We start from the raw sequence: 26,243 nt of genomic DNA, 5'->3' as shown, positions 1-26,243 counted from the left end.
ATTTATTTATTTATTTATTTATTTATTTATTTATATTTTTATTCAAAGCATGTCCTGTTGGCTTCCATGGTCATCGTTGCCAGCTTCTGTGTGACTGTGGTGCAAATGCACCTTGTGACCCTGAAACTGGCCGATGCCTCTGTCCTGCAGGATACCAGGGACTCCGCTGTGAGAGAGGTGCAGATGAGCTCTCAGACAACCTTTTTACTTGATATATATGTGTTTTATAAAGCAGTGAATTAAAACAGTTATTCACCATTAATTAAATATAAAATAATTATGTGTTTTTGTGTTTTAGAGGGCTGTATTAATTTTAAAATGTTATAATTGTGTGATAATTTTACATTTTTATAGATTTGAAAGCTTCATTTTCTGGATCATTATATATAAACGAATATAAATATATACATACATACATTCAGTACATACATACACCGTAAAAAATACTGGTTGCCCTAAATTTTTAAGTTAAATTTAATTAATCCAAGGTCCACACAGAATCTGTGCACGCAGATTTGCACAGATTTTTAACATCATTGAGTCTATGTATTTACTTGTGTAAATGTGTGTACATTTATATTTATTCAGTTTTTAAATTTATTTTACTAATATTATTATGATATAATAATAGTAATATTAAAATGTTTATATAATTTATTTACAAGTCTTATTTTCTGTCTTTAAATAGATATATTATATGAGAAACTGGCTTTATTTACTAAATTAGTAGATCTAATAGGATTTGCATTGTAAACATTAAATAAAAGTTAAACATGTATTATTTCCTTATGTCATAAACTAAGTTATTAGTTATGTTACTCCTAAAATCATTTAGCATAAATCCGCAGATTTTTTTTTTACAAAATTCTCCACAGAAATAACAAAAAAAATATCCGCAGATTCTGTCCTTCTTATGAGTCATTTGAACTTACATTATGCTAAACTGACTTAAAAAAACTGCGTAACTTATAAAAGGAAGTTAGAACATGAATAACTTTTAATAAGTTACAAATAACTATAAAACGTACGTTTTCATGACTAAGTGATCATGTCATTCTTTACTGTGTACATACAGTATATAAACAAAGAGTTTAGATGCCAAAACCTCTCAATGCCACTTGATATTTACTTCTAAAATTAGCCTCTTGTAGGCTCAGAGATGTCACTTTTATAGTGCAGAATAAGTTCTTTTCATTGCCTTTAAAGTGAAATAACTAAACATAAACACAGGAGGCTGAGAAAATGCTTGTGCAATTGTCTTCTTGATATTCATAACCTTTTATAGTTAAAAAAAAAACAGAATTAGTCTGCAAATATATTTGTAAAACAGAAATACTCTGCTTCTCTGAATTGATTTATACAGAACTGTTAAAGTTTTGTGCAATATTTAAGGCAAGTATATTTTAAAGTACCTGTAAATTGCCTAAACATGAAAAATAATAGGATACCTTACTTTAATTGAATAACTTTTCAGCTGAGAAAAATGTTCATTTTAGGAGAAATGTTTAGATGGCATTTAGAGCTTTTTGCATCTGAACTCTTTAAATACAAATACAAGCATACATACAGTACATGCACACATACAAACATAAAGCTTATTTATTCAGCTTCCGTATTTATTCAGCTTTGAGATGTAAAAATCAGATTTTTTTTATCATAACTTCTAGTTTTTTGTGTTCGAGAGTTACACACAGTATATAATGGATTTGTATACATTGCATCATGTGTGTGTGTGTGTGTGTGTGTGTGTGTGCGCGTGTGTGTGTGTGTGTGTGTGTGTGTGTGTGTGTGTGTGTGTGTGTGTGTATATGTGTGTGTGTGTGTGTGTTTCAGAGTGTGAATTGGGCACATTCGGGCCTGATTGTGTCCACAGATGTGACTGTGATGGAGACACCCCATGTGACCCTATTAATGGCAGGTGTTTGTGTGCACCTGGAAAAACAGGCTCTCGCTGTGACATAGGTCAGTCTTCCTCCAGATGTCTTACAGTTGAGCTTTTCCTCAGTCACACAGTCAATCTGTTCTTTTTTCTGCATGCATCAGGCTGTGGAGTGAACCGATTTGGACCCGACTGCTCACAGAGATGTGAATGTCTGAACGGAGGTCAGTGTGATCCCCGAAACGGCCGATGCACGTGTCTGAACGGCTGGATCGGGCCCAGCTGTCAACAAGGTACTTTTACTACTACTGCATCACACTGAGGTTGCCAACCATCCATTTATTGGCTGGGACGGCCCAAATATTGGTCCTAATTGATTTGTCCTCTATGCAGTCTTGGTTAGGTTACTTAGAGTCATTAATTACTAATTACCATATATTAATTATCATAATACTCACCATTGTGAACTTTATGCCAAAGCTGAATGGCCTTCTCTGAATGTAAGAAGGTGCACCCACTGGATGACTCTGGTCTACAAGGCTCTTCTGGCACTGGTGCCTTCATAAGTATGTTCAATTCTTCATAAGTCAAAAAGCCAGTATGCCCAACGTTTAAGTGAATCTTATCATTTGACTGTTCCTCGGGTCGAACTGAAATAGGGAAGCGAGCCTTTAGTCATGCCACCCCCTCATCCTGGAATACTCTTCAGTCGGAACTAAAAATGTCTAAGCCCAATTACATCTTTTCGCTCTCTCCTTTTAAACAAACAACAACAGTCTATTTCTTAATGTATGTATTTTTAACATATTGTAATGTGGTAAAGCTGATCTCAATGGGTTTTTTATTTGATTAAAATAAGAAACGCACGCGATCACACACACATACACACACACACACACACACACACACACACACACATATATATATATATATATATATATATATATATATATATATATATATATATATATATATATATATATATATATATATGTATCTCGGTATATTCCATCAGTAAAAATCTCTCTTGTCTAAATCTTGAGTAAACGTCTGTACATATTGTGCTATTGTACCTGGGCTTCATTCAGTATAATCTTGCATATGTTGATTTTATCTTATGTGTAGATTATATGACAAACTCAAACACCGACCATGACAGAGAGATACTCATTCTTCCTGATGTATGAAATACTGGAAGAGAATCTAAAAGAAAATCCTGAATATGGAACCCGTTGTCTTCAGAAAAGTTGAGATTTTATGTGATTTTATCTGTGTATAATGCTTATTAAAACAATAGCGCAGTTGCTTCAGTACAGTAATCAAGTAAGCGTTGTTTTGCTTCTGTTTTATGAGCGCCCCCTGCTGGTAAAGAATAAATAAGCATTTTTTATTTTGTACAGGAATGTTGCAAATATGGTCAGATCGTCTTTAAAATATATTTTAAAATGATACAATTTAAGTGAAATCACTAACTGCCCAAACTAATATGCTGTATAATTTTTTTGTTTGGATCATGATTACAGTGCAGCCATTGCCTCTAGTTTGAAATCACTGCAGATTGTTTAGTCTGAGATAAACAAATATGCTACTTTTTCTATGCTCATATTTATTTACTATATTATTTTTTGATTATTTCTATATTTAAAAAAAGAATGTAAAAAAAGCATTGAAATGTAATTTTGCTTTTAGTGTGTGGATGAATTTGAAAGTAAGTGAATTTGACAAAGTTGGCAACCCTAATCCACACTTTCCCACTTCGCAAAGAATCTCAACGGGCGCCTTGATGTCAAAAAAGACGTCAGAAATGCAAATTAATTTGATGTTACTTTCACATCCATTTGACAGCCACACATTGATGCTCCTTTGACCACCAAAAAGTAAAATAAGTTGTATCCATCTGAAAGCTTTAACTCCAAATTTACACTGGATTTTGTATCCCTGCAATGTATGTTAACTAATTGTTAACTTATATTGACATCCAACATTGGCATCAAGAAAATCTTTTTTGCAGTGATTTTTTTGACATCAAGGTAGTCATCTGACATCAGAGCGAATAGCATTTTTGATTTTTTTTACCCTTTTTTTTCTTTTACATTATTTGATGTCATTTTAAAATAAACATGCCCACTGGGGTAATTCTCGTGTTTGTTGATTACAGGGCTCCTGTCTGCTAGCAAAAGTAAAAGGAAGGACTCGTCAGTATAGCTGTGTTGCCTATGCAGTTCAGTAACACAGACTGTAATCTGAACTGCCTTGAATTTGCAAGTAGACCTTTGACTAACATTTTAGCCCAGTAGTGTTTTTTTTCTTCAGATCTTTAAATACAAAGGTCAACCAATTTTTCAAGTGACTGACATGGACAAGCTCTTGAAGCAGTTTAGATGGATTAACTTCCATTTATGATCATAAATGATCAACTTTTTCATGGAAAATTGGAAATCCAACGTGAAGGTGACTTTTGATATCAAACATCTCCTGGATGAGGACATACGCAACCTTTTTACGATTTTTTTTTAACTGATTTTAGCAATATTTGTTTTATGAATATAATAATTGTAAATAAATAATGCCATTCCTACAACGTGATCCTAAAAGATCCTGTGCAGTTGTTGAAAGATAGTTTGAGTATGTGCACTGAAAACAAAACAAAACTGTGGTTTAGATATCATTTTCATTCCGAAATTAATAGTAAGTTTCTTGAATAATTTCTGAAGAAATGGCATGTAATGCTGAAATAAAAATGGCATTTTTGCAGTAGAAAGACAGAAATGGTATTTTCATGTTACCCAAAATGTTTGTTTACTTTAAAAAGTTTTTTTGTACAATATGTCAATTGTCTTGTTTCATTCATGATGAACTTTTTAAAAGTAGCATTTTCATTAGGAATATACAGTGTGTGCACAAAATTCAGTGAACATGTTACTTGGTGTATAATATTTTTGTTGATATACGTCTGTAGAAAAAAAAAATACAGAGACCATTTGACAGTTCTCAGAGCCACAACTGAATTCATTTGGTATTGTGTTTTGAATAAAATCTAATTATTTGTTTTATTCTTCCATATTTATAATAAAATATTTCACGTATTCCTCAAACAAATTTCAAACAATTTTATAACTATAATTTTATAACCCCCCCCCCCCCATTTACACTGTTATTATGCTATAGATTTAAAAAAAAAAAACTGTGCAAAAAAAAAAAAAAACAAGATTACAAAGGTTTTCATATGCAAATGCTTCTGTACAATCTTATTTTTGTAAATTCAGGATCATTCTGTAACAGATTTATTTTTGTACAGTACTACATCAATGCAATATGCAAATGAATAATTTGCATTCTTGATGCAGATTATGAGCTCAAAGGAAATGTGTATTTCAATATTTCTGCAGGAAAGCCAGGCCAAAGTTTTTAAGCACTTATAGTCTTCTTTTAATATTTTGTTCTTGTAATAGTTAAACGTTTTTTCACAATTAAACAATTTGTATTATGTTTGAGATGCTCTCTGGTGGATAATGACACGATATATGAGTTTTTTTGGTTTTTGTTGCATTTTTAATACAATTCCATTTTAAATAACATGCAATATTCATTACAAAATGTAAATATTTCAAGTAAAAACTTGATTCATATTTGGACATCTTTAAGCAATAAATAAATGTGTTCCTTCCTCATGGGTTTTATACACAAACACAGAGACTAAATTAAAGAATTTTAGAATGATTTATTTTCAGCTGTTTGAAGCTGTACACCTTTTTTTCTTCAAGCATAATGTCATAAGCAATGTAATAATTGACAAAAAGGAAATAAAGGCAAATGTGATAATGATCATTAAATCCAATACAGTAGATTTATATAATCAGATTATATACATATTATCAAACCATCCCATTATGTATCTACAGAAATCATAACCATATTTTAACAGTAATGGTCATATTACACTTAGTTAATAAGAAATTCGAACAGTCTATTCTTATCAAATCAGAATCAAAACATTTCAGATGAAGTTCCTGTACAGTTTCTCTTATTGACATTATTGGACATTTTTATATATAAATACATGTTTAGCATGAACTCTTTCAACAACCTCTATCCTTGCTGTGTTAAATAACATTTAGCTCCCAAATGACAACATTTGAACCGAACATACTGTACCATAACATTTCACATGAAAAAGATGCAGCCTTAAACAAACACAAAGACATTTATGATGGCCCTCAAGGCAACTGAAGCAATGCTTTCTACTTTTCCACTCTTTGGTTAAAGTGCTACTGTACTTCCGAAAGCTTTAGATGTAAATAAAATCTCTCTGCTTTTTTATGTGTACAAGTTTATTTTTCTCTCGACTACATTTTATATTCCAACTACAGATCAACACTGTAACACAAAACCAAGCATTAGCGTTGTTCTCCACTAAAATATAGACCTTTTACTCCAATTAAAAATATAGATTCACCCAAAAAGGAAAATTCTATCATCATTTAGTCACCTGTTACTTGTGGTAAACCTTTATGAGGTTCTTTTAAGTGTTAAAAACAAATTACATTTTGAAGAAACCTGTAACCCCTGACTTCCATAAGCCTAGTTGTTGTTTTTTTTTTACTTTGGAAGCCAATGGTTCGGCTACAGGTTTTCAGCTTTCTTCAAAAAGTTTTTCAGCTTTCTTTGAAACCATGTCGAGAGTAAATATTGAGGACATTATTTTTAGTTGAACTATCACTTCAATTTCTAGGTACATTGCAGCCAATTGTTTTGACTACATGAATTAGATAAATCCATTTATTGGAGTGTCATAATTTAATCTGCTTTAATTGATTTTTGCATTCATTCTGACGTTAATAACTATAGTAATAACATACAAATGACTCTACAAAGCTTCTCTCAGCTTTTGCTCACCATTTACCGCTGATGGTTTTAACATGGCGTAGGCACTACTGTATAGGTAATGCATACAAGAGTATGTTACTGAATAAACATGCTAAATAAATGGATGCCAGCTCAGATATTTAGCGCTGAGTAAGGCATTTAATCTTATCTAATAATCCGTTGTCAGCAGATTAACACTGTTTTAGTCATTGGCTGATTTAAATTGTCAGATGTTGATACGATTTACCAGTTTTATACACCGAGACATTGCTCTTGTACACATATGAAGTTATGAAAAAATCATGCAAAAATAACTTACACTAGGAAGACTAGATAGGCTACACCGTTTTGCAAATACTATAGTAAATATCGTGTAAATCGTTTGATTTTAGGGCTATTTTTCTTGAAGTAGTGATGTATATTTTACAGCACTCGTGTATGTGAAGCGATGAATTTCTGTCCGGAAGAGGGCGCCATTTGGACAACAACAGAAAGGGGGTATTGACACACATACAGTGTACGAGCACGACGATTTTACTGTTAATGAACTTAATATCAAAAACAACACCACAATATTGCCTTAGAAAAGACAGGTTTCTGTCAACACTGACAACAGAAAACATCCAGTGAAGAACATGATTGAGACAAATGACATTCATTAAAATAAATAAGAAGTTTCCATGTTCAAATAAATAAGAATAAGGCAATGCACCAAACGCTGAGGAAAATGGCTATTAAATAACATTTTAAATAAAGGGAGGTGGGGAAAAGAAGATGGCTGGTGTGTAAAGCAGGGCAAAGCACACAGAAATCTCTTTGGTTTTAGCCTGACGAAGCTTTGACAAATGAACATGTATACTTAGCTAGGACATTTGTTTCTTAGAAAATACTTATAAAGTAAAAAGAACAATGGGTTAACAAACACTTTCAGATATTGCACATTTTGAGGCCTGTTTTTGATGTCTTTAAAGGTGTCATTCACCCAACAATGAATATTTGCTGCTCATTTAGTTATTCAAGGTGCAGGGCAATTTTATTGTGTTTTCAGCAGAATGGTTTTAGCTGAAACTGGTTCTCTGTGATTTATCAAATGCAAGTCAACAGCTACCCAGAAACTTCAGAAAACATATACAGGCAAAACTAAAGTAATACCTTTAAACAACTGATTCCGTGTAATATGATTCACATAAAAAGATTTAGCAAACACTTAAAATGCAGTCATTTATAAAGTGTGCAAATGTATTACTAATCAATTGTCACATTTTTTATTACTAATTCTGGACAAAAATGAATGAAATATCAAACCCAGCCATGTAATGAAATAGTTGGTTCATATTTAATAATATTGGCTGACATAAGAGATTCCAAAAATATTATAATTTTATTTTTAATTTGAAGTCAATCTGAGATTCAACGTATACATTCAACAACAAATATTACTGTTCGCAGTCCTCTGATGTTGGATTATAAACCAGATGTGCAGGTAAACACACAAAAAAAATGTTCTAAAGATTGTTTGTTTTTAAATAAATTTACTGTATCCATTTGAGTTGGAGAGAGTCATGATTATTAATTTTCACAAAACAGTTTGATGATTTGATCACGATTAAAATATATCTCCTTTTAAATATGAAACACTTCACTCTCATTCACAAATGTGTCCAAAAGTTCACATTATAAAAAAAATTTCATAGTAAACTACCTAAAAAAGTGTCCAATACTTACTACATTTTACATATCATTTGTAATTAGAAACAATACAGTTCATAAATCTACGGTCCCTGCAATTGCTCCAGATTATTATAACATTTATAAAGGCTTTTTTTTTGGGGGGGGGGGGGGGGTTGGGGGGGGGGTAAAAATGCAGGGTTCCACATAATTCCTTCATGTTGTCTCAACACAAATCAAGTAAACTTAACTGTTTTAACAAATTTAAGTGGATTGAACATAAAACAATTAAGTTGTCCCAAAAAAAAAAAAACGCCCCTAAGAATTGTGTTTTTAATTCATTTTAATTAAGTTGTTAAAACAAGCAGCAAAAGTAATTTTTTTCAGTGTAAATGTTTGGAATTTTTTCACAAAGCAATCATTTTGCTTCATGAGACTTCAATGTATTATCAGGATATATTAATTTAGTTTCTCCTCTATTTTTTGACTCTTAAAGTGATCGTAGCTGTCGACTTGCATTTAATGAATCAACAAGAACCACAATTTTCAGCTAATAATCTTCTCTAAGGTTGTACTGAAGAAAAACATCCACCAACATCTTAGAGGTCCTAAAAGAGTAAATAAATCAACAGCAAACTGTTCATTATTCAACAAACTATCCCTTTAATATTTCCTACAATCTCCCAACCCAAATCTAACGTCTGTCTACTTACAGTATTACATACAATTTACAATGGCTTCCTCTTTCTATAACTAAAAAGCAGCCATAAACGATACAGCTATAGCAATATAAATGAGATCTTGTAAACGAGCAATATATTGGCTATTGATTTAGAGATGTTTCCGTATAAAACTAGAGATAAATAACATCCAACAGCCTTGATTAGTTCAACTTTCTACATCCAGTAACTAAAGTGCTTCATCGCTTTCATTATTATTTCCCATTAAGCTTGCAAATATATTAGTCTTCCAGAACGCAGATAAAAAGCATGTGCACTGGCCAGTGGATCTCATGCATTTCTAGTATTCCCTAATACTGCACTTCTCAGTGTGTTCTACAAGGGGAGGAAGGATCAGAGACAGCGAGTTTGATGGGTTTTTTTTGGTGGTGTTTTTGGAGCGGCATTCTGCATATTCAGCCGGTTCGAGCTGTATTTGTTCGTGAGCATGCTTTCCCTATGCCTGTGCGCTGTAGGCTCTTCTCAGGCTCCAGGTAGTGTGCGGTTTGGCGTCTCCTGCAGGACCGGTGACAGTGCTGGTCCTGTGTGCCAATGTTTAGTTCAGTCAAAGCTCAGAGAGAGAAGCAGGTTGACACAGTGCCATTATTGACTTTTCTATTAGGACCGATAGTCCTTTTTACTGTAGGGCTTGTTGCCTAGGATACTGTCCACTTCATGTATAATCGAGGACGATAATTTTGGAAGAACCTGAAAAAACGAAGAATTGAAGTTTATATGTTTGGCAAAACATGGCATAAGTTTAACTTTACAGATAGTTCAGCACTGTGTTCCTTTTCTCATGAGCAGCTCATGATCCTGTGTTTTCAGTGTCTTAGTTTGGTTTACAGTAAATGTATAGATATATGCAAGTTGTTTGTATTGTGACAAAATGCAGCACATTTCTTCAGTTGTTTGTGTTGTGACAAAATGCAGCACATTTCTTCAGTTGTTTGTGTTGTGACAAAATGCAGCACATTTCTTCAGTTGTTTGTGTTGTGAGATTTTGCAACACGTGTGCTGTCAAACTGATGAAGATTGTTTTTTAATTCGCTGGTGTTTTTGTAATTGCATGTGTTTTCCTAAAATGCAGCGTGTTAAGCTTTCTTGGCCACTGTATACAGCATTCCAAACAACTAAAAAAGTCAGTAAATGACACGGTTAAACTTTAAAATTAAAGGTATTTGTAGCAGAGATCAAGGTCTTAAAATGTTAATAAACCAAAAACACACATCAATCACAAAATACAGGACATTGTGAATTCACTTGAACAGTGAACCTGTTCATATTCCATCAATGGCATTACAGTGCACAGAATAAATCTATTAGCTGATGTGTGTCTCACCTGAATTGCTCCAATGTTCTCCATGAGCTGATCGGTGCTGGACGCCCCCAGCAAAACACAACTCACACCCTCGTTCCTCAGACACCAAGCTGCACAGACACACACACATATAAACACTCCACCACTGTACATCTGCAAATCTGAACACCACAAACCACTGTACTAATACACATCTGTAAACGTGACCACCAAACCCTGAACTGCACTACTACAATACTGTACATCTGCAAACATGGAGTCAAAGCTCAAGCAGAACCTCACGGCTAATTTAGGCCTGACCGCATTTTATATAACCAACAATGTCAAAGAAGCGAGCAGAAGAAAGACACAGGTAGGTGTATATGAAAGAGTCCTGACATGTGTAGGCAGTAAACCTGAACTAACCGGTTACCACTGAAGCAAGTGTAAAAACTAAGCTGACTGTTGTTACGTTTTAAACAACCAAAACACAAAAAAATATCATTTTTGGTTTGATTTTCTTTAATGATAATGTATGTTCCTTCTTACACTAAATCCGTTGAGCTTCTTCATACTTCAATAAGTGAAGTTTCACAAACTAATTCCGAGAGGAGCATGTGATATGATTGACTGCAGCTGGCCACTAATCTACACGCATTAGCTAGCCAATCAGATTGATCCAAACTCACTATAAGTAGCCTAGTTAGAACTACTCCCTTATCTTCTTTTTTTCCGAAGAAACACCCCATCCACCCCTTCTCCTCCTTTCCTCCTTTACCAGGGGAGCTCTCGAGAACCACCTGCTCTCGTACTACCCTCACATGCTCTGTGGACCAGGCGGGAGCCCTAAGCTCAACTATCTCCGAGCTCAGGGTTCTCTCCCGGGACAGCATGCCAAACCTGCTAACTTGCTAACAGTTGTCAAACAATATCTAAGTGTGAACTCTTGAATGCATTTTAGTAAACTGAGCTTAAAGGTAGTAAAATAACTTTAGATGAAGATGATAATACTAAAACATTTTAGAATTTTCAATTGAGAATTCAGTTACTTAAACTTGAATTAACTGTGTCAGAATATATTACTAGAATGTACTTCTCAATTATGTATTAATAATAATAATAATAATAATAATAATAAAAATAAATAATAATATTAATGATAAGAATTTCTATATATAAAGTTGATGGTGACGATGATTATCATTAATAATAATAACAATAATAATCATCATCCTCATCATCACCATCAACTTTATATTTAGAAATAATAATAATAACGATGATGATAATGATAATTTCTAAATATAAAGTTGTTGGTGCTGATAAGGATGATGAGGATTATAATTAATAATTAATAGTAAAAATAATGAATAATAATTAATAACAATAACAGCAACAACAACAACCATAATAATAATAATAATAATAACAACAACAACATTTAGCAGATAATTCAACTGCCAAAACAGGGATTAACCCAAAGAAAAGTGAGTAAAAAAGTGTTTTAAATAATTAGCAAATAAAAAAACTAATTTCTAAATATAAAGCTGATGGTTATGCTGCTGCTGCTGATGATGATAATAATACAATTTGGTGATTCCTTCAGCTGATAAAGCAGAGAATAAGGTAAAGGAATGTGAGTGAGTGAGTGAATGAGTGAGTAATAAAATGTCTAAATATGAAGTGGATTATGATTAATAATAAAAACTATCTTCCTCCTCAACTTTATTTTTTAGAAATGGAACTCTGTTTCCATATAGGGAAAAAAATCTGTTTCCATATAGGGGCCCAAACCAAGCGACTGCTACTGCCCGAAACCTACATCTGCTCTACAAAGTTTGTTGCTCCCAAAGCAATGTTCACTGAAAATATACAGAAATGAGTAGTTTTCCATATTTTGTGATTCACGTGACCTTAATCTATCATTCAACAACTTTTAACCTTGACAATTAAAAAAAGGTGACTTTTAATAATGTTTGTAATAGTTTAAAGTGATAGATTGCCTGGGTTGGTGTTGTATATTAGGGTACAAAAACCTTGTAATAAAGTGCCAGTACATTTTCTGTTCTTTTACAGACTCATTTCTCCATATTACAGTGTATCTTATCTTATAATCTTATACATTATATTATTTCAAACTACCAAAATGTCAATAAAAGTAACTGTTAAACTGAGTTGAATTTTTCAATATCAAAAGTTGAAAAAGCAGAGATCAAGGTCCCATAATGCAATTCAATAAATAAATAGAAAACACTTGTGAATCACAAAATACTGACACTTTTATTTAACAGATGTTTTTACAGTGTAGTTTCAACATTTCCTAGAAGAAGCCAAAAGAGCCAAGCTATCAGGCAAACTATCCCACGGCATCCAGCCAGTGAGTGGACTACAATACTATAAAGCCTCAGACTGGCACACAGAAACCTCACATATCACACACATTCTATAGACACAAGACTATTCAGCACCAGACCCCAGAACACAAGAGGCAGGAGACAGACGGGGAGGACACACGGCCTGTCCTGAGCTCCAGGCAGGCAGACAGACAGACAGACAGAAAGAGAGAGAGCAGCAGGGCCCATTCAGTGTTACCGATGGCCAGCTGAGGCAGTGTGCAGCCCAGCCGCTCCGCAATGGCCTGCAACTCTTTCAGCTTCGCCTGCTGACGGCGGCCTTCCTCACTCAGGATCTTGTCCTTCATCCACTGGTAGCCCTGTTTCAAACACACAGCACAGCTGCTCAGGCTGCTGGAGAGCTGTGTTTGTCAACATCATACAGTATCTGCACACATACAGGACAGTGACCAGACAAACGTGCTGTTATGATGGGGTGCTGATGGTAGGGTACTGTGTGTGATGGGCAACCGCAGCCTAAAAGTACTGAACTTTTGCTCACGTATGCACGATAGGACAGGCTGTGTTTAAAACATAAATGATTATTTTACAGAAGATGCTTTTTGCTGCCTGTCGAGGGCGCATGAAACAAATCCTATTGTATTTACAGTATGCAAGTGCTCTTGCAAATGGTTTATGTATTACACTCGAGTGCTACAGATTCATTTTTTACTCAATCTCATAAAAGAATTGGGAAAAAACACAATTCTCAATGATCACAAGTTTAAGGGTATTTTTTTACATTATTTTTAAAGAAAACTCTGCTGAATTTATTTAATCTAAAATTATTTTTAAGTAGCCGGTTTAATAGTTTAAAACTCAATATAACTTTTAAAAGGGTGAAGCGCAGACTACTGTGTTATTGAGCATTGTCCAACTACATTTTCTATTACTCTAATAAAAATATGCCTAAACTACTGAAACATTAAAGTGTCAAAATGACTGGCATTCATCACTGCTCAAATACATTTGACAGCAAATTTCTGATCAGCATGATTGCTCCAGAAGAGGTGCTGACTCCAGATCTGGCTTATAATTCCTGATTGTTAAGTAGACCAGTTTAGAAAAGCTGTTTTATGAAGACTTGGCCATACCTTAAATAATAATTCTGCATCTAGGCTATTGTTGGATGTGCCAGCCACCATTGTGAATACGGCACTGTTTTTTTTTTTTTTTTGCATTTTAAGAACAGTCATCCATTCATTCATTTTCTTGTTGGCTTAGTCCCTTTAATAATCCAGTGTCGCCATAGGGAAATGAACCGCCAACTTATCCAGCACATTTTTACGCAGCGGATGCCCTTCCAGCTGCAACCCATCTCTGGGAAACATCCACACACAAACACACACATACAATGCGGACAATTTAGCCTACCCAGTTCACCTTTACCACATGTCTTTGGACTGTGGGGGAAACCGGAGCACTTGGAGGAAACCCACGCGACCACAGGGAGAACATGCAAACTCCACACAGAAACGGCAACTGAGCCGAGGTTCGAACCAGCGACCCAGTGACCTTCTTGCTGCGTTGCCATTTTCAATAAATAATTCTGTTCATTAGGGCGGCGTTTTTTAAATGTAAAAAAAAAAGTTAAATAAATTTGATTATTTAAAATAAAATACTTATCTATTAAATATTTATTTATTACTTATTGTATGCAGTTTCAAATGAAATGATTACTCTAGTCATTATTGCTTTTATTACTATTACCATTAATAGAAATAAAATTAATTATAATATTAATAATAACAATAATTATAAATATTAGAGTGATTTCTGAAGGATCATGTGACTCTAAATGGAGTAATGAAGCTGAAAATTCATCTTTAAAATAACCGGAATATGTCCATGCCAATAGCCTAGTGGTTAGTGCATCCGACATATAGCAACAAGGTGCTCATGGCGACGCGAGTTCAATTCCTAGGTCGAGGTCCTTTGCCCATCTTTTTCCCTATCTCTGTTCCCCACACTTTCCTGTCTGTAAATCTCCACTGTACTATAAATAAATAATAATAAAATATTTATTTAAAAAAATAAAATCACTGGAATAAATGATTAAATTAAATGATAAACTACTTTTAAACAATTATATTATAGAGCAATAACATTTCACAATTTTACAATTTGTACTTTTTTTTTTTTTTTTATGAAATGAAGCCTTGGTGAGCAGGAAAAGCTTATTTTAAAATATTTAAAAATCCTACTGACCCCAAACTTTTGACCAGTAGTGTACATTTATTTAGATATATATTTGTTTGTTTAATTATATGTTGTTATTCTTTAGTATGTTTGTTTTAAAAATTAAATTTTATGCTTTATGTTCCTGCCAATTTGAACATGAGTGGAGTATTGTTAGTTTTATTGTTTAAGATGTTATATTAGTGTCAAAAGCTTTTATGGAATATGTTTTCCTCTTCTCCATGTCACAAACTTCAAGAAAAAATTCTCTGCACCATAAAAAGAAAATAATCTATTATTGTCTTTCTTCATCTTTCTTCATTACAGTATTTCATCTAAAAGGAAATTGAATTCAAAACTCACTGATGATTTTATGTATAAATAAAGCAGAAGTAAAATTTGAATCTGAATACTTGACATTTAATATCTCATGGTTTAATAAATTTGCTAATTAAATATAATTCCAATAACATATTAGTGTATCAAGCTAATACTGTGTATTTATGAACATTGATGTGTACATCAGAAAATAATATGCTTGTTATCATGTTTTGTTTTTGTTATTCTCATCCATACAATGTAATACACAGTGAATAAACTCATTTTGAAAACAAAAAGGATTCAACATCAATGTATCAAGACAAAGAAATTCACCATATCACAACATAGAAAGAAACAGAACAACACAAAAGTGTTCATCCATTTATCTACATGTCTGCAGATGAGAATACTTCACAATTGCATAAAGTGAGAGAAATAAACCCCAAAATACGACAGAAAACTCAAGCCAAGCCACCATATTTACAAGAAAACCACCACAAACAGCAGTCAGGACAGACTGACAGGAGTGCAGGAAGACAAACGATCACAAATATCCGAAAAATACCTTGAGGGAGGCTCTGGAACAAGGAGGCACACCGCTGTCATACTTCCCTGAGATGATGCCACACGCCAGTGGAGACCACGTCATGGCACCCACACCTGCATCAACACCACACACATGCCTTACTTTACTTTCATTTCTGAGGTTGCAACAAAAAAAGATAATTGTTTAGAGAAAGCACACACAGTTTATGGGGACTCTCCATAGGCGTAATGTACTTCAAACCGCAAAAACCTTTATTACATGGCCTTACTCCAGTGTTAATTTCGATGCCGAAAAGGTTTCGTCATAATTTTCGTGATGTACAACGAAACACAACTATAATAATAAAAATATGCTGACATTTTCATTGACTAATAAAAACGAGAATGTGAGTGAGGGACGTTTTTTGGAAAATGTCCAATCAGTAACTGATCCGCATACCTGTCAACATTGGGATGTGAAAATAAGGGATATGCCCACCATTATAAGGGACTACAAGATCGACATCTTTAGATGTAATTATTGTTAATTATGTTTATAAGTCTGTTCAAACACACACCCAAAACCCAGACTTTCGCTCTGCTTCAAAACGTGAGTAACGTTATAGAACCCGTTTGGGAAACACTGTCTATTTATCACAATGAAGTACGTCAGCTGACAGTCACGCACTGCTATATGATGTTTTGAGAATTGCATAGGATGCGCAATGGCACCTGTAATGAAAAGTAAGGGAATCCTGTCATTTTTATATTTATTTATTTTCATACCTTAATAAAACGAAAGCACAGACAGAACAGACTCACATTTAAGAGCAAGGGGCGGCCCCTGGTGGTTTGGCGGTATGGGTTTCGTATAGGGTGGGTCAGCTCTTTAATGTTTATTGCCACCTGTCAGAGAAAGACTAAAAATACGAGAGAAATACGGGAAAATACCTTTATGGGATGATAGGGGGATAGAACTATAAAATACCGGAGAATCCTGGGAAAAACGGGAGGGTTGACAGGTATGATCCACAGTAGACACGCGGGTGTCTCTCTGATTAAACTATAATGAAATGGCAACAGCTGAGAGAAAAACAAGATTTTTTTGATGTCAGACAAAAGAAAGAAAATATCTGATAAAAACAACAAATCTAAAGTGACCTAAGCATGCCAGGAATCCAAAAATCCAATCAACCTTCACAGGAAACGTGGGGTAAAATCTGATTATCAAAAGACACCATTAAATATGATTTATAAGCGTTTTGATATGCAAGGACACAGGACATGTCCTTTTAAACCACCTTAACAGTGGTAACCTACAGTGACCTACCACACACACACCTATCTTATGGAAGAGTTCAGGCAGCTGTACTTCCACCTTCTCTCTCTGAAACATGTGATATTCGGCCTGCTCACAGACAGGAGGGATCAGATTGAACTGTCGAGCCACTGAATACGCTTCCTGAAATTAAAATAAATAAATATAAACACTGATTCATCGTCGTTTATGCTATCAGATTCATTTATATACATGCATAAATCAAAGAAGAGATATACCATTTTGGTGTCTGCATCAAATTCAGAGTTTCTCTGACTTAATTTTTTTACATGCAAGTTTGAGCTAAATCTGATCTGATATTTTTTCCATATTTACAATAAAAATATAGTCATGTTGAGGACATTTTGAACATTATTTACAACATTATTAATTTTAATCCGCAGCTGTTTGTATTTGATTGGCTGGATGTTTTTTTTTTTCAATAGAAATACAACAGGTTTTCAAACCAACCATAATCTCCATGGAGCTCCAGCGGGATGTCCCCCAGTACATAGCCATACCCTGGTTAATCACATGCGTCATTGCTCGAACCGTCTCTGCCAACAAAAAAATGTGTACAATTAGACTCAGTACAACATTCAGACATTGCGGGACCGAGGGACAAAAGCAGATGAGATATAGAGTGTAAGATGACCCGACAAACAAGGACGAATATACCAGTAAAGTAATGGAAGTGGAGCAGAAGTAGATTCTGAGAAAGGCTAAGAGCAACAAAGGCCATTTATCATATTTTCTTTATACAAAGTGACAGAGCATTAAAATGGCCTGAAGGTTACGCATGTTATAGTAAGTCTACTCAAAGAGTTTTGTAGTGGGTGGAAAATAAATCAGTGTGAATCTCGACTGCATGACATCTGCACAAGGCTGCATTTCATTGACATTTAGCAGAGAAGCCTGCCTATAATCTACTGCGTCATAATATTATTACACACTGAGGCATTAATAATTCACATTATGAAACTGTAAGAAATCAATCAGCTTAAAGTACTAGAAGCACCATAAAACTGAACTGAATGAATTCCATCAAACGTTTCTTTAAGTGAAAGTACAGCCTTGTAAAATGTCATGCTTAGCAACATTTTCAAAGATTTTCCTGAAATTGGAAATATACAGAATACATTTTATATAATTTCTTATATACATTTTCTTTTTCTTTTTTTTTTTTTAATATGTAAGTTCACAATATACACTCACCGGCCACTTTATTGGGTACACCTTACTAATACCAAGTAAGACCTTGTTTTGCCTTCAGAACTACCTTAATATGTTGTGCCAAAGATTCAACAAGGTGAAAAATTCCTAAGAGATTTTGGTCCATATTGACATGATAGCATCACGCAGTTGCTGCAGATTTGTCTGCTGAACATCCATGATGCGAATTTCCCATTCCACCACATCCCAAATGTGCTCTATTGGATTGAGTTCTGGTGACTGTGGAGGCCATTTAAGTACAATGAACTCAATGACATGTTCAATAGATCAGTCTGAGGTGATTCTTACTTTATGACATGGGGTGTTATCCTGCTGGAAGTAGCCATCAGAAGATGGGTCCACTGTGGTCATAAAGGGATTGATTTGGTCAGCAACAATACTCATGTAGGCAGTGGCATTGACACAATGCTCAATTGGTAAAGGGCCCAAAACGTTCCAAGAAAATATCCCCCACACCACTACATCATAAATTCTAACCCTACCATTTGAATGACAGCTGACAGGAGTGGCACACGGTGTGGTCTTCTGCTGCTGTAGCTTCCCTGTCTCAAGGTTTGACGTGTTGTGAATTCAGAGATGCTCTTCGGCATACCTTGGTTGTAACAAGTGGTTAATTGAGTTACCGTTGCCTTTCTATTAGCTTGAACCAGTCTGGCCATTCTCCTCTGACCTATGGCATCAACATGGCATTTACGCCCACAGAACTGCCACTCACTGCATATTTTCTCTTTTTCAAACCATTCTGTGTAAACCCTATAGATGGTTGTGTGTGAAAAGCCCAGTAATCAGTTTCTGAAATTCTCAGACCAGCACCAACAACCATGCCACATTTAAAGTCACTTAAATCACCTTTCTTCCCCATTCTAGTGCTCAGTTTGAACTGCAGCAGATCGTCTTGACCATGTCTACATGCCTAAATGCACTGATGTGCTGCTATGTGATTGGCTGATTAGAAATTTGCACTAATGAGAAGTTGGACAGGTGTACCTACTAAAGTGACCGGTTAGTGTATTTAAAGTGTTTTTATTCACATTGTTTATTATTGAGGACACATTTGCAAGAAAAAAATCTCACAACAGAAATGAATAAATAAATAAGTAAATAAAATTGACATACTTAAATAGGTTACTTAAGGCATATGATAAATAATTAAATCATTTATTAAGTAAAACCAAACACTGCAGGCAGGAAAGGACAGCATTCACAAATCTCTAGTAAATCAAATGAATAACATATTAGTATATGAAGACCCACTAAATTCATTTGACAGCATATTTGCAATTTATCAGATTACACATGGTTCTGTAAAGCTGCGTTTGTCTTTTTCAAGATTTGTGAATAATTTCTTCTTCAATGACTGTTAGACAAAGAGACAACAGAAAGACATCAAAAAAGACAAAAACAAATACAGGCTCATGCAAAACAGAGAGCAGCTCAAAAATTTCCATGCAGGAAAGCTGGGGACACTGCAATCAAACATCTTGCAAAAATATACTTTTTTAGCTTTAAGAATAATAGGCTAGAGCATATCGTATGATCAGAAGCTGTGTTTTAATTCTTTACTTGTGTACAGTATAACATCTGCAGCTTTACTTATGTCCAAACTGATTTAACAAAAGTAAGCAAAGCCCAAAACAATCCACACAGAACCTACATGACAAGTGCTTTTCTAAGGAAACTACTGTAAATAATGAATAATATTTTAAAATGGAATGAAGATGCATGGTAAATATCCAAAAAAAAAGAAAGAAAACCAAAGAAAATGGGTCAGTAAGATGCAATGACCTTCTTCAAATTTAACTTGCAAGATTGACAGGAGAGTCAAATAATTCGACAGTCCTACGGCATACCAGGCCTAAAATAGAAATGTCTAGAAATCTTCAGCATTTTATGGACATGGTCAGGTTTCTCACACCAGGAAAAAGAGGGCAGACTATCACAAATCAAAGCCATAAAATGCTTTCGGAGACAGGAGGTCAACTCTCACTGAGGGTACCATGTACCTTCTATGATGAATGTTCTTGATTTTGAAGTGTTAAATGGATCTCCTGGTGATAAACAAACAAACAAAAGACTGTGAAAAGAGGTTTACCAACCAGCAAATGGAATGAAATCTCTGAAGGGAGAGGAAAAAAAAGGCAGCAGAACTGGACCAGAGCAGATTCTGCAAGTCCCGGAGTAATAGGACCACTCATGAAGTCACGTGGTGTGTGCACAAGCAATCATGTCTACATGGCCATGACCTCAGAAGCATCAGTCTCTGCCACTCATCACTCTGTACACAAAGCCCTCACAGCTGTACAGCACGGCATTGTCACAGGTTTGACAAGTTAAGCTCAGTTAACAGTGTTTGTAATTGAAATTACAGCGAAGAAGGCAATGAGGACATTTTTTGGAGGATTTTTAGGCAGAAATGTGAAGTTATCTTACATCTCATCAGTATTTGAGTTGTGAAGGTGTTTAAATCATCATTTTAGAGAGTAGTTTAAAGTGCGCCAAATATGCTTTTTAGATACTGCCTTTGATATAATGTATAATCTAGCAGTCTATCAATATAAAAGTTCAGCAATTTTTAAAAGATCAAACAGTGTGTTGTCTCCTGAAAGAAAGAACGGCATGAAATAAGATCAGTAATTCCAGTTTTACATCCTTCACAAACCTACATAAAGTAAATTCACTTTTGCATATGCTAGACTGTGAATAATCCATTTGTTCTTCCCTTCGTGCCCTGGGGGAAAAGGACACATTTGTACACCGTTCTCGAAGAAGACATTGAATTAGGTCAGCCTTCGTCACACAATTATGGCACAATCAGCAATCAAAGAATAAAGACATTGAGCTGGGATGCATGTCAATGCCCCAATGACCGACATCGAGAAACTGTATACACTAATAAACTATAGTGAGCATTCTGGACTTTTAACACAATAGTCTAATGATGGCAAGTTGAATAAACTCTACATTGGCAGTTCAAAGTGCATTGGAATGAAAATCTGGACATATCGAAGCATAGCTGAATATTAAGAGTTCAGTAAGTCGAAATGACACATTGAGAGTCAAACACTATTGTTTCCTAGCTCTCATTTAACTTCTTTAAATTTAAAATCAGGCCAATCGGAACAAAACACTGACTCTGACAATCCATTAATCAAACATCAAACATTGTTAATATGCAAGTCTTATTTTTAAGTTTACGTAGGCTTGTATTAAATATATTATGTATGTGGGACTCTTATTTTAAAAATGGTAGAAGCAGGGACACTAATAAGAAGCAGTTACGGGAAGCAGGAAGCCATGCATTACCATAGTGCTTGTCAGGAGACTAAATCTGGCATATATGGATTATAAATGTATTCAGTGCCACACGAAGAGGCATTAGGTCTATTTATATGTACCTTTTGTTAGTTTTAGTACATGTATAATGAGAAATTTGTAGAGTATGTTTATATCAAGGCAACAAACACATCTAGACTGCGATGAGTGTTTTATGCACGTTTATGGATTGTGTCATATCTCTTAGCTCTTTCTGCCATTTCTATAGTGAAAGGACACCAATCTGTTTATGCAGTAGTGGACATTAATTCCTGCCATTTTCATGTACATTGAAGCTTCAAAATAAAGCTCTAAATGCATCTCTGTCATTCCCTTTTGTCAAGTTTAATTATACTTTAGCCCTTATTTTGTCCACAACATGCCCCAGGAGCTAACTAGATTAATCTGATGAAATAAAGATAGCTTACTCTAGTTAATATAAACCTCTCCACCACTTCAGTTGAAAAGATTGATAAGGCATCTACTGAATTTATTAAAATGCTTTTTGACAAACAATGTGTGTATTTCAGAGTACAGTATTTCACAATTTACATATTGAATCAATTCACATTAAAAAAGGAGCAAATCCAATCAGGGTAAAATCCAATAGAATCACCGTGCTATAGTGCTGTGAAAATGCTTTTTAAGTAATATAAAATCTTTTAGTCATGCTGCTTTGGTTTTTCAGCCTTCTAAACCAGTGCTTTTTATTACGAAAGGTCGACTGTGACAATATGTAGATGTACTAGTCCATTTAATGCTTTTGTAAAGCTCTCAAATGCAAGGCCATGCACTCTTCCTAGACTAACTTACAACTAGACTCAACCATTAACTGCATAATGGATGCAACTGCTGTGATGCAAAGTCGAATCATCTTGACAGCACACTTAGACAACATGCTCTATTCACTGCTCAATATTTTGAGACAGACAATCAGCTATTCTATCCGATGTTGTAACGCATTGAAATTTAATGGGATGATTGTCTATTTTTAGGAATGCTGTGTTTTGGGGTTAAACAAATCTCTGCTGTTGGTCTCAAAGTGTCTGATTCCTGATAAGTTAAGAACTGCGTGGCTGGTCTGTTTTAATCCCATGCTTCAGTGCAAAGCAATCAGGAGAGCCATTCCAGTGCTGGTACACAAAGATGACACAAACTGGCCAGCATCTCATCAAGCACACTTACCTTCCATTGGCGTGTTGGGGTCAGGTCTGTTAGCAAACACTACATCCACATATTCTAACTGAAGTCTCTCCAGTGATGCCCTTAGACCTGTAGGTCAAAAAAATGCAGTAATGTTTATGACTGTTAAAGACAAAAGAATTTAAAGGTTCTTATTTGGGCTTTGTTTGATCACTTTATATTAGGAGTCTTTAGTACAGTGTATTTACACCGATAAGCCAAAGCATTATGACCAGTGCCAAACCACTCTACCCTACAAAGGAAAAGCGCAGCATGACTGTAAAAATACTTTAACACCAGCTTGGATTTTGTAGTTGCAGCAATTTTGACACTCTTTTTTTAATGGGTCAAAATTCAAGCAGCAGACAGAACAGATGTCACAAAATTCTATTTTAACTCAATTTTGCCCAAGTGTGTAGTTACTTTGCCTTTGTAATGCAGAATAGGGTAATGAACTCTACTAGACCCTTGCAGGTTCCCTGTGGTATCTAGCCCCAATACGTGAGCAACAAATCTGTCAAGTCCTGTAGCCACATGATGGAACTACTATGGATCATACTTGGAAGTACAAGTGTCATATGTATGTGGCCTGAAACAGCAGGACACCCGTGCACTCACTTATGACTATCCTAAAGTGATCATTCATTCATTCATTCATTTTCTTTTCAACTTAGTCCCTTTTATCAATCCATGGTCGCCACAGCAGAATGAACCACCAACTTGTCCAGTACACTCATACACTACGGACAATTTAGCTTACCCAATTTACCTGTACCGCATGTTTTTAGACTGTGGGGGAAACAGGAGCACCCGGAGGAAACCCACGCGAATGCAGGGAGAACATGCAAACTCCACACAGAAACGGCAACTGCCCCAGCCGAGGCTCGAACCAGTGACCTTCTTACTGTGAGGCTACAGCACTACCTACTGCGCCACTGCATTGTCTATCCTAAAGTGATATATATGTTATATGAAAGAAACAAGTACAGACCAATTGACCTTAAGTTAATGCTTCATTGTTCAGTTCCACTTGCACCCTTGGGATTCTTGCATGCATTCAGAAATGCATTCATCTTCAAGAATGCATTCTTGGGATGTCATTATGGTTTCTGAACCTCTTGGACGATACAATATATTGACATGGCCTTCATCGGCCTTCATCAGATGAGGGATCTGGGTTTTTATGGAAGGAGGGAACCTTATCATTACAATTTGCTACTTGTGTCACAGTAGACCTAGGGCTAAACCCAATTCTACCCCTTAGCCCTTTCCCTTTACTATTCACGTAAACGCGCAAAATGATTATCTTTAGCTTGAAGGCGTAGGGATAAGGGAAAGGGCTAGATAGCCCTTCAAACTGAGATTTTTCAGGACCACTCTCGAAACCAAGAGGTAAGAAATTTTCTCAGAATACACCAGCTACAACAGCAGTATGGCTGCACACAGAAGTCAGGAGATGCAGAAATTAGTATTTTTTGTCATTATTAAAATTTTTTACAACAAACAAGTATATGTTTTAATACATTCATAACCACTTTCTTGTTTTGCCGCCATGCTTTTTAAAAGACCCAGTAAAATAAAAATTGCTAAATTTTGCTATCTATAATCCATAATAATAACTCCTGTAGAGCAGCCCCACTACATTCTGTCACTCGATGACACTCAAATACTGTGTCAGAAAAGTTTTTGAAATTTTAAAAAATTGACCTTTTTAAAGTGTCTGGTATAATGTTGTCTTTTTGTGTGTTTACATAGATGAATATGGCCTAAATGTACAGTACATTTATGATCTTATCGCCACATTGTATCAGTATGATAACATGATATATGCCTTAGGTGATTTCACACTCTGTTTCAAGGGAAGGGGTAGGGGTACAAAAATAGAACTGGGATTGGGCGTACTGTTGGCTTGGACCAGAAGAGATAGTCTTCACTGTCATCAAGCATTGGTGAGCTTATGGCAGTGTGGTTTGTCCCATCTCAGAACAATTTAATAAAAAAAAAAACTGCTCACCAGAAGCAACAACCAAGCCTTGCAATTTCCAAAATAAAGTACGCTGATCCAATCACCTTCTTCAAGTCACTCTTTTTAAGTAAGAATTCAAAATCTTACAGTTGTTAAACTATAACTTAGTTTAAAGTGGGTCCTGCTTGACAATTTTAGTCCCAAAATTTTGTCCTCAAAATATAAAATTAAATCATCAATACAGCTAACAGGACTTACCCTCTATAATGTGTTTTCTAGATAGGCCTCTCTCTGTTTCTGCTCTGAAAAAACAAACAGGAAAGTAACAATTACACATTTAAGTGAATTGAAGTTTACTAGTGTCTTTAAAGACAACGGTATTTCTAAATTCTTGTCATTCAACTTATTGTAGAGAGTTTTTCTGTTCATTTCTTCAATCATTTCATCCAATTTAGCTGAAATCCTGCATGCATCCATCCACTCAAAGTTGATGAATTGAAACCATACTTTTTTTTCCCCCAATAATCCATTTCAGTCAAATCACAATATAGAAAAAAAGATCTGTCTCTTTTAGCTTCAAGGTGATGCTCATGGGTGAATTTACTAAAGGTCAAATTCAGTATGGCCACTGATTCTGTATGCGAGGCTAATTATTATCAAAATGTGAGCACCGTGGCAATTTAAAGGCATTAATGTTTAATGGTGACCTCACAACAGTGCTCAGCTTTGGCCTTTAATTTGCCCTGAGTGAAAGAGCACAGCTCAGAGGGGGCATTCGACCTGAATCCTTCTCCAATGAGGGTCTGCAGGACTTCCCTTACTACACCGTACACACTTGTGTAAAAGAGACTATCATTAACCTGCTTCCCCTGTTGCTCTCACAGTCGGCAGATAGTATGAATCATCATTAACCTCTTTGTGACACACATACACATAAACACTAACATAAGAGCACAGCACTTACTTTCCACCCCAGTAAATTTTTGTGGTGATGACCAAACTGGAACGTCTGTGAAAGACAGATGAGAGAAAGATGGGTTTGAAGTGATACAAAGGCAAGGACTCCATGATAGTCAATGGACAATAAATAAATTACTTAAAACAGTAGGTTTTAAGAAAGTCAGTGGAGTGAAATGAAAAGACTGGAAAGTATTATATTTGAATTTGAATTATTGCATTATTTGAAGTAAATCATATAACAACAATGGCTTTAAATTTTGTGCATTCATTTGAAAACATGCTTTGTAGTATATGACTTATTATTATACTGTATATATTAGATATAGTTTTGAAATTTGTAAAATGTATATTGTATAATATTATAACTAAATAACTAACTAATATATTATAATATAATAACTATATATACTATATATATATAAA

At 34.9% G+C, this 26,243-nt stretch overlaps 2 protein-coding genes and 1 long non-coding RNA gene across 53 annotated transcripts in view; 2 read left to right on the top strand and 1 right to left on the bottom strand.

The window, feature by feature from the left end:
- Nucleotides 1–4,932, top strand: part of megf6a (multiple EGF-like-domains 6a) — a 161,366-nt gene extending 156,434 nt beyond the window's left edge. For all 10 annotated transcript variants that reach the window (XM_087306891.1, XM_087306890.1, XM_087306889.1 and 7 more), the window contains 4 exons: nt 49–177; nt 1,834–1,962; nt 2,044–2,172; nt 4,038–4,932. In XM_087306891.1, the coding sequence (XP_087163017.1) occupies nt 49–177; nt 1,834–1,962; nt 2,044–2,172; nt 4,038–4,084 (434 nt within the window). In that variant the 3' untranslated portion in view covers nt 4,085–4,932. The remainder of the gene's footprint in view (nt 1–48; nt 178–1,833; nt 1,963–2,043; nt 2,173–4,037) is intronic.
- Nucleotides 4,933–5,580: 648 nt separating this feature from the next.
- kcnab2b (potassium voltage-gated channel subfamily A regulatory beta subunit 2b) overlaps nt 5,581–26,243 on the bottom strand; it is a 176,255-nt gene continuing 155,592 nt past the window's right edge. For 13 of the 42 annotated variants that reach the window (XM_087305930.1, XM_087305935.1, XM_087305934.1 and 10 more), the window contains 9 exons: nt 25,825–25,869; nt 25,119–25,162; nt 22,898–22,984; nt 17,639–17,724; nt 17,191–17,311; nt 15,890–15,984; nt 13,025–13,145; nt 10,475–10,563; nt 5,581–9,840 (listed from right to left, as the gene is read on the bottom strand). In XM_087305930.1, the coding sequence (XP_087162056.1) occupies nt 9,751–9,840; nt 10,475–10,563; nt 13,025–13,145; nt 15,890–15,984; nt 17,191–17,311; nt 17,639–17,724; nt 22,898–22,984; nt 25,119–25,162; nt 25,825–25,869 (778 nt within the window). In that variant the 3' untranslated portion in view covers nt 5,581–9,750. 42 annotated transcript variants of the gene reach the window in all.
- Nucleotides 8,617–10,536, top strand: LOC147831291 (uncharacterized). The gene is made up of 2 exons (XR_015523478.1): nt 8,617–10,042; nt 10,117–10,536. It is a non-coding gene; the product is annotated as an uncharacterized LOC147831291 (long non-coding RNA).

This window comes from Danio rerio, chromosome 23, assembly GCF_052040795.2.
Source record: "Danio rerio strain M-AB ecotype USA chromosome 23, GRCz13ab, whole genome shotgun sequence".
NCBI classification, from domain to species: domain Eukaryota; kingdom Metazoa; phylum Chordata; class Actinopteri; order Cypriniformes; family Danionidae; genus Danio; species Danio rerio.
The sequence above is the reverse complement of the archived record's forward strand: the minus strand, read 5'-3'. Positions and strand labels throughout refer to the sequence as shown.